Source organism: Contarinia nasturtii, unplaced genomic scaffold (assembly GCF_009176525.2).
Source record: "Contarinia nasturtii isolate CC-2019 unplaced genomic scaffold, AAFC_CNas_1.1 Cnas_scaffold_1095, whole genome shotgun sequence".
In the NCBI taxonomy this organism is placed as follows: Eukaryota; Metazoa; Arthropoda; class Insecta; order Diptera; family Cecidomyiidae; genus Contarinia; species Contarinia nasturtii.
This window is the reverse complement of record NW_022198439.1, coordinates 1,812-11,159: the sequence shown is the minus strand read 5'-3', so window position 1 is coordinate 11,159 and position 9,348 is coordinate 1,812. Positions and strand designations below refer to the sequence as shown.

The 9,348-nt window shown below is 33.9% G+C and overlaps 1 protein-coding gene across 1 annotated transcript; it reads right to left on the bottom strand.

Moving 5' to 3' along the window:
• Nucleotides 1–1,277: 1,277 nt before the first annotated feature.
• LOC116344591 lies at nt 1,278–8,575 on the bottom strand. Its single transcript, XM_031773186.1, has 16 exons — nt 8,324–8,575; nt 7,885–8,076; nt 7,519–7,704; nt 7,196–7,265; nt 7,004–7,130; nt 6,749–6,940; nt 6,084–6,686; nt 4,711–4,767; nt 3,621–3,996; nt 3,371–3,559; nt 3,170–3,239; nt 2,515–2,641; nt 2,295–2,447; nt 1,926–2,234; nt 1,657–1,780; nt 1,278–1,475 (listed from the first exon to the last, which is right to left on the bottom strand). Exons 1-16 carry the CDS (start codon nt 8,505–8,507, stop codon nt 1,312–1,314), a joined length of 3,123 nt encoding a protein of 1,040 aa, XP_031629046.1. The 5' UTR covers nt 8,508–8,575; the 3' UTR covers nt 1,278–1,311.
• Between the last annotated feature and the right edge of the window lie 773 nt (nt 8,576–9,348).

The window sequence follows — 9,348 nt, the reverse complement described above, 5'->3', positions numbered from 1 at the left end:
TGGGAAATTTCGTAGTTTCAATGTGATGCCACCGTTGAAAAGTTTGAAATTTTATTACGTGGATATTCATGAGCTTGATTGGCTTGCACGTGAATTTCCAGAATTAGAAATCGCTAAAATACCTTATGTACACAAGACAGATTACGATCGAGATATAATAGAGATAATAACTAAATTCATAGAATTCAATCCACAACTACGACATCTTGAATTAGAGACAGATAAATGCCCTCAAAAGATTCTAGAATGTATTGGCAAATTGAAGCTCGAGCATTTGGCTTTGTACCTTGATGAAAGCCATGAAGAGATGGATTTTTCGGCATTACGCAGACTTCTTCAGTTGAAAACTCTACACATTCACTGCCCTGGAATGTCGGTTCAAACATTGATTGATTCATTTGCCGAAAATAATGTGCCGCTAGAAAATGTGTCCATAGTTGCAATTCCGGAATTTATTGAAAGTTTGGTCAAATTTAAATCTCTCAAAACACTTGGACTGTTGTGTTATTCAGATGAAGATTTAATACACGCCATTCAGAGTCTACCATTTTTGCCGACGTTGAACGTTTATTCTACTGAAGTCACAATTGATGGAATCAAACGAGCCCTGAGATACGGTCCAAATTTGCGAAAGGTTGGTTTTCATAGTGAAAATATCAGCTATTCAGACGAATGCTACTCAGTTTTGGCTCTTGCACATGATCGTAACTTGATGCTGAAAATTTCATTTCCGTTTGAGCTCGAAGAATCAAAGCTTTCTGTCCCCTGTAGTGTTGAAAAATATAATGAGAGATGGTACTACACCATAGCATGAAATCTTACTTGTGAAGCAAAGCGTCTACTTGCCACAGCGTGGTGATTTTAAAAAGAGCTACTCTTAGTGAACGCGTCCATGACGCGTAGTGACGATTTCATTCCCTATTGAACACTGATTTGATTTGAGTTAACTTTAAAATGTTCATATTAGTTTTTAGTACTTCACATAAATAAATTGTTTAAATTCTGTTTTGTTATAAGTTCCAACAATATTCATTAATATTTTTTACTATTTAAAGAATACACATTTTGCTCTACATAATGTCTGCATCAACATTTCTTTCAATAAACGATTATATTTAAAAATGTACCATAATTTTCTTATTTATTTCTTTAAAGGAGTCTAGTCAATAAAAACAAAAAATTAAAAAGAAAAAACCAAATTGTATGAACGTTTTCACATTTCAAATTTAGACAAACTAAATTAAATCTGATTGAAAATATCTCAATACATTGTCTATTTCATTGGGTTAAAATCTTTATTTGATTCGATGTTCACCATTGTCGTCGTTCAATCTGCACCAAATGTTTGTTGCCAATTTTCAAGACCATTTCAAATTTCAAATCAATATCGCACATTTTCATGGAGGTGGTGAATTTAAAACGTCGTACCATGGCTGCTAGCAATGATTTCATTGAAATCATGGCATATCGATGACCTGAAAAGAGATAGCAAAATATTTCAACAAATTACAAAGAGAACCGAAGCATAGTAGCGCACAAAGTAAATACCCGACTGTGCGTGTGCATGCGACACATTCGAAATTTATTGAACTCAATCGCTCTTGGTTCGGGGTTTGTCATTGAATATTCATATATTTTCTGATTTTTTTTCCTTACCAATGCAATTTCGTTGCCCTGCACTAAATGGCACAAACGCAAATGGATGTCGATTTTTTACATTTTCAGGAAGAAAATTATCTGGATTAAAATCATTGGCAGCTTTTCCCCAAATATCTTGTCTCTAAATTATTGGATGAAAAATTGTTTACAAAAATGTCGTATGAAATGCTTTAAGTGTATGCCACAAGCTAACACGAGCTTTATCAACTAAACCAGTTAGCTCGGGCTATGGTCTGAGTAATGCAATGAAAATGCATGAAACATACCCGATGCAATGAAAAAATCGATAGTATAATTACTGTGCCCTTTGGTATCGTACAGTTGCTAATCGGAATGTCTGCCGATGCACTGCGTTGTGGGTATGCTCCAGCTGGGAATAAACGCATCGTTTCTTTTAACACTAAATCCAAGTAGTGCATCCGATTGAGATGCTGCTCAAGAATCTCTTCATTTTGTGTCGTAAAAATCGAATGCAATTCGTCGTAAACCCTTTTTTGAACCTCAGGATGAATGGCAAGCATTAAAATTGCAAATGAAAGTGTTGTTGCTGTCGTATCATTTCCAGCTACCAAAATCTAATGCGAGAAAAAATGTGTTATAGGTAAAATTCATAAGCACTTTAAATGAATACGTACAGTTTCAATTTGTTCTTTGATTATATCTTCTTCGAGTTCATCCTCGGAACGTAAGTGCAGAAGTCGATCGATTAAAACTTGTGGTTTCTTCTCGGACGGATCCATATTTTTTGTGATATTGTGATTGTTGTTTTTGTCGGCATTATCGTATATCTATAGAAATTTCGAAGAAAAAATTTGCAACAATTTTTAAATGGCATTTTGCAATTGATATACTCACGCTATCTATCAATGGTTGAACTGTACTGAGACATTGCCGTTCCTGTTTATAAAGTTGCGTCCGTTTGTATATGAAATCTATGTGTAGCCATGGTTGTATGAAGCGCTTGGAAATCAAATTGAAGAATCTGGTGATAAAAAAAACAAATGATGATTGAATGAAAATGACTAAAAAATGTATTTTTCTTCTAGAAGAAGAATCTTTGGTAGGTTTAAGGGAATGAAGAAAATTTTTAAGAATAGATATTCAAGAAAAAGTGGAAAAGTATCGAAAATTCCGCTGATAAGGGGAAAAATCGAGAAGGAGAGCGTGGAAGAGAAAGAGAGAGAAATCCAGGGAACGATGTAAAGAGAAAAGAGAGATTAATAGAGAGAGAGAGAGAGAGAGAGAGAGAGAGAGAGAGGAGAAATCCAAAAAATATTATTTTGAAAAGCGGCTGAACCAATCCATGTTAAAATAAAGAATTCTGTGTGCTTGGTTCGATCGATCTTTCTGACGTCATCCGCAAGACCGCTGGTAGTTCAAATTGGTACTACATTACCCGCGTAAAAGTTGACTCTTGTTACCAATGGAGTAACGTTACTCAATTAACAATTGAATCGCTGAAATTGATACGTGATTGGCAAGTTTCAATTCTATCTCTAAAACTACTTACACATCTGTGGCCTGAAAGTATTTGTCGATTTGATAAGACTGGGATTTCAAATCAAATTTCATTGTAGTGGCTGAAATATTGAAAACATTAATTTTTCTTTAATAAATCCGAATGCACAAATCAACTTGAATAGCTAGTTCAGACTTTTACTGACAATATTCGTTGACATTTTACAAAAACAAATCAAGAAAATAAACTTACCGCAGATTGAATCCAAAGTTTCCCATTGAATATGTGGTAAAATGTCAAATTCCCCTCGTCCAACTTCCTGATCCAATTTGTTCAACATAACATTTGCCTTTTCATTAAAAATCGGAAGGAATGATTGCAATACTTTGATACTGAACGTTGGATTCAAATGTCTTCTGATCGGTTTCCAAGCGGCAGCCGCTGTTTTCAATGAAAAATAATTCTTTATTATTTTATTCTATGCAATGAAGAAACCACTTACATCTGGTGCTGAAAACTGAATTGTGATATGGTAGAAAATCATAGATAAACGGCTTGTCTAAACAAAGCGGCGATGTGTAAATAGTTTTCATATCGTCGGGTTTATCAACACTGATAATCAAAATGTTTCCTAAGTACTCCTTGGTTGGCGTTTCGTTTGTTTTTGAAAATTGTAGAAAATGTTCATAGATCTGTGATGTTGATTTGCCAATCATTCCATAGCTGGTTCCAAGCACTGGTACCAATGGATATGTTGATTTCAAATGTTTCACATAGCACTCCATACGATACAAATGCAACAAATGCTTCACAAAAAACCAAAACAACATACAAATCAGCACAATTAACAGATACATTTTAATGAATTTTTGAACACTTTTTTTGGTTTAAAATGAGTCCTCTTTTCGCGTGAAACAAATTACAGCACTTAAGAGAAACAACCAACTGAAACCACTCGAAATTTGTCCATTTCTTTTATAGTAAAACGAATTCAACATTTAACGTCACAATAACAATGAATTTGTCCAATTTAAAAACAGGTTCATTTAAATGCCAAGAATCTAACTAATTAATTTAAAGTTTGTGTCCAAAAATTACAACTGTCCCTTGTAAACCGGTATGAAGTGAAATAACATTCGCTTTTAATTGAGCCAAATTAACATAACATTTTTGGAAAATATTCAGTGTTCTATTTGTTATGTGGACGGCGAGTTAATCAATATCTGAAGCATCGTATTTGTGAGGTGACTCTCAGGAACATTCATTTTCGTGATTTTGTTGCTAAAAAAACTGGCGAGATAAGTTTTGGCAAATAATATAAAATGTGTGTAAAAAATGCCAGTTCCAATTTTTACACAAAATAGTTTATCGGCTTGATTTGAGACATTTGGTTTTTTTACTCACATGTGGTGGCTAGTGAGTCAAAAGGTCGGGTCATGAGACACAACGAGTGGTTAAAACGCAGAAATGGTATTGTTACTAGTAATTAGCTATTAAAAGCTGATTGTCACTTCACAAAAAAACCAATATAAATATAGCATAAATTGGTCGATCCACCAGTAAAACATGTTATCAGACTGAATACGTCAAACCTGGTCTCTAAAAACTTTTAAATTAGCACCAATTTCATACGTCCAACTCGGTTTGACCTAATTGAAAGGTTCATTAAGAATCTTCGAAGAATGATATGTTCAATTTTACTGCTAAAATTTCTCTGTTTACAAATTGAGCTACTTTTCTCACGTTTTTTTTTTTTTTTTTAAATTGATGCGTGTCCAATATTTTGCGAATCATCAAAGTAAAAATTGAATGAAACCATTAATCGGCATCAAGTTAACGCTAATAAAAGTAAACAAACTCATTTTTTTTCGTAAATGCCATTCTTCCATGAAATTCAATTATCGTAACTTTATTAGAACAAATATTTATTCTTCTTTTTGTGCTATAAATCAAACGAAATTTTGAGGAAAGAGTGTTCGAAATCCAAATCCGGACGTTGAAAATGAACGAAAAAAATCTTTCTTCACTCAAACCCGTTTTCGAATACTAAAATAAACCAAACAAAAACAGATTGGTGTATGACTGTCTTAATTCTATGAGTCATTGACCAGCAATTAGCTTGAACCGAAAATAAATTTAATGTCACCTGTTTTGTTACACCTTTTTTAATATTCCAAATAAATGAATAAAATTCTAGAATGAAAAACCCGGTTGAATCGACTAGACTTACGCGATTTATACAATTAAAAAAGGAATCTCTCAAGGTTGGCCTCTCGATCTCGTTTTTGTGACACGAAGTTTGGGGTTTGGTTTTACTTTTGCGTTACATTAGAATTTATCTCACTTCTACAAAATGTTCTCATTGCGAAAATTCATTTTTAAGGAATATTTAATTGTTTAACAAGAATCTGCTGCTAGATTGACATTAAGATGCTCCATTCAAAATTTAGTATTCGTTGCGATCCATCTACAAATGGATTCTCTTGCAGTCCATTGGTTAAAATCGAACATAAAACTGTTTATTACTACTTTTGTTATTTCCAAATAGGTTTCAAAATACACATTCATTCAAATTAAAACGCTTTTTTTCATTAGACGTGCGGGAGAAAAAATGTGTGAAAATGTCTAAGTTTAACATTTCTGAATGAAAAACCACAGTTAACATGGCTTCTCTAATTGAATGTGTACATACCGACTTTCACATTTGCACGCAGCGCTAAAGCATACATTCCATATTCAAAAATTGAAAAACTGATTTTAAACCTTCAACTACACAACTTTATTGTTAAAAAGAAAAAACACACCAAGTTCAAGGTACAAAATTTAAGAGAATTTTATTTCAGAATTCAAACTTATATTCACTTAATTTACCGAGAAAATGCCACTTACATTCAAAATGAAGTAAAAACCGTATCTTTAGACATTCCCAAATTTTTTCAAAATAATAAATAAAAACTTGTAATCACTTATTAAAATTTCGTCGTTCCACTCGCACCATATTGCCGCGTACATTTTTCAATGTAATTTCGTATCGCATGCGAACGTCGCACATTTTCAAATTGGTTGTGAATCGAAAATTGCGCAGCAATGTTGCCAAAATCACTTTCATTGCCATATACGAGTATCGCATACCGATGCAATTCCGTGGGCCCAAACTGAACGGTGCATATGCGTGTGGATTGCGTTTTTTCACTTCGTCCGCACTGAAACGATGCGGATTGAATTCGTTCGCATTCGAACCCCATATATCTTCACGGCGATGCATTGTGTACAAATTTACGATAACCGTTGTGTCACGCGGTATTATACAATCACGAATTTGTGTATCTTCTTGACAATGCCGTAAAATGTACGGTGCAACTGGATTTAAGCGAAGAGTTTCACGCAAAATTTGCTCAATAAATTCCAATTTGACAACATGATCGTAGGTCAGACTGTCGTCTGACGGTAGATCTTGAAATACACGATCGACCTCAGCAAATGCACATTCTTGATACTCGGGATGTATTGCTAACAACAGAATCGCATACGAAAGCGTTAGAGAAGCGGTGTCATTGCCAGCAAAAATCTGAAACAGTGAAACAAATCATTCAGAATTTCATTTTAATATGAACGGAAAGGCTTTTTTACCATTAAATAAACTTGATCGCGTATGTTTTTATCATCGATCAATCCTTTTTTGTACAATTTAAACAGTTGACGCAAGAAAATCTGTGGACTTTCATAGCAACGTGCATCATCCTCTTCAATTTCGGGTGTATTATCATCGCTGGTTCCCATTGGATTCTCTTGGAAAAAGGCTTGTTTTTGCTCTTCAATCACCTACGGAAATATACATATATCAAAATTTGTTCGAGTCAAAGTAAAATGTCGTTTGAAACCTACTCGACATGGTAATCGTTCAGCAATTTCCGTATATTTTTGATCATTTTGATAAGCACTTGTATGTTTGTAAATAAAATCAAAATGGTAAAAAAAGTTGAACGTTCGCTTTGCAACACCGGCCAAATAACTGAAACAAGACACGATTGTAGCCTTTATAAATGGTGCATCAAATCAATGGAGATTTGATATTACCTGCCCAAAGCCTCAACATAATCAGCATTTTTACCATTTTGAGCCTCGATGTCTGCTCCCATTGTCGTCGCTGCAAAGACAATTCGAAAGATTTTTCATCATTTTTTGCTAATTTTAATGTAAAAACACCGCCGTTTAACAATTGATTGAATACAACAGTTTCAGAAGGGGTTAAGCGGTTATAATTGAAAAAAATAAATGAAGAAAAGTAGAACGATCTAACTGAATCCACTGTCAACTTATTTCAATGTAATGCATACGAAAATTGGTATACTCAGTTCGGTTGTTCTTGGTTCCTCTTCACACGAACCAAATATATTTACCGCAAACCATTTCTAACGCACAAGTATGCATCATAGGTGTGATGTCAAAATAGTCGTCATTCTCCTTTTCGCCCAGATTTCGTACCAAATATTTGACTTTCTCGCAAAATATTGGCACAAATGACTGTAAAATCTTCAAATTGAATGTTGTGTTCAAGGTTTTTCGGTGCGGCTTCCATACACTTACTGAAATTAATGCAAACAATTGATGTTGAAGGTGTTACTTATGGAAAAAAAAATGGAGAAAACTTCGAATCTCTAAAGAGTTGAATAAAAGCAGCAACGAAATGAAAAAATCTTTCTCGTAATGGACGATAAAACACTGAGAATCGCTACATTTTCGGTGATTTGAAATAGAAAACTCACCTGGTGCCGTGAACAAAGAGGCGCCCATATTGAAAAATTTATAAACAAATGCCTTTTCCATGCAGGATTTTGAAGTAAGCACTGTATACGCATCGTCTGGATGATCAATCACCAAAATTAAAGCACCAGCAAACCAAGCATAAAACGGCGTTTTCATTTGTTCCATAAACTCCACTGCTTCTTTCATCATTTCTTCGAAATTAAAAATTGAATTTTTTTTTTAAACAAACATTCCATTTTACTTTTCCGCACACCTTGTGGGTATTTTTGTTTTCTAGTTGTTTTCTCAATTTTAAAACGAAACATGATTGTAATATGTTATCGATCAGAACTTTTGCATGGACTAGAACTTGTTCGACTTTAAAAACTCGATTTTCTTTGCACACTGCACTTTCTTTTCAGGTCATATTCACACACACATGTATTTCAATGTACTCACCTTCGCTGCTTTTTCCAAAAAATCGAAGTCCACTGCCGATAATCGGGTACTCTTTTGGTGATGATAAATGTTGAACATATTTTAAAATTCGTTGCTTGCGTCGATTGAATTTGATAAAGAATCGTACTAACGTGAACAAACTGAATGCGACTGTTCCCAATAGAAGCCAAGCCGTCAAGTACATGTTGACCGTTTATTCACTTTTTTCCCGTCTTCGTGTGAGCATCAAATATTTGAACGAACCAAACGAATGCTCAGCCAAAATGGCACTAATCATTGATACGGATTTGGGTTTCTTTTTCAGTCAAACGGATGATCGATGATTTTTTGATGATTTCAAATTTAATTTAATTCACACATTACCCAATTTCTTCGTTTCATTTTCGTTACATTGAAAACAAACGTTTGAAATTCCCACTCTACTCTTCACTATCTAACGTCCGAACATGTGGCATTTCAATTAAACCCACTTTATTTAATTAGCACCTTTTTTTCTTCTCGAAGTAAACAACACATTTTTGGATGATTTTTTTACCATTACCGCATATTTCGTGAGCATTTACAATGGTATTAACAGTTCGACAGTTTGGTTCGCACGGGTTCTTCAATCACAATATTTCAATGTAGCTCAAAGATGATTGTGATTATTATTAAACCTTTGAAATGGCAAAAAAATGAGACAAATTCTATCAAATTAAAAGACACAAATATCGAAATTCAATCTTTTATGAATGGCTACTCAATACCGCGTTGCATATATTTTATTACACATAGATTTCAGTCTATATTTTACGGTGATTACGTGAATTGAAGCTTTTTCATTTTTTTGATCTAAATTGATAAGAATTAACAAACATTTATGGCACATAATTACCCTTCGGTATCGGAGGATTTTAATCAGATCCAGTTGTTGTCATCAGATATTATATTGAGATATTTTCAGCCAGATGAAGCCAGGCGGAGCGCCAGATATCGTTGATTGAAAACAATAGAAGTGATTGTTATGGTTATAATTGAACTTACAT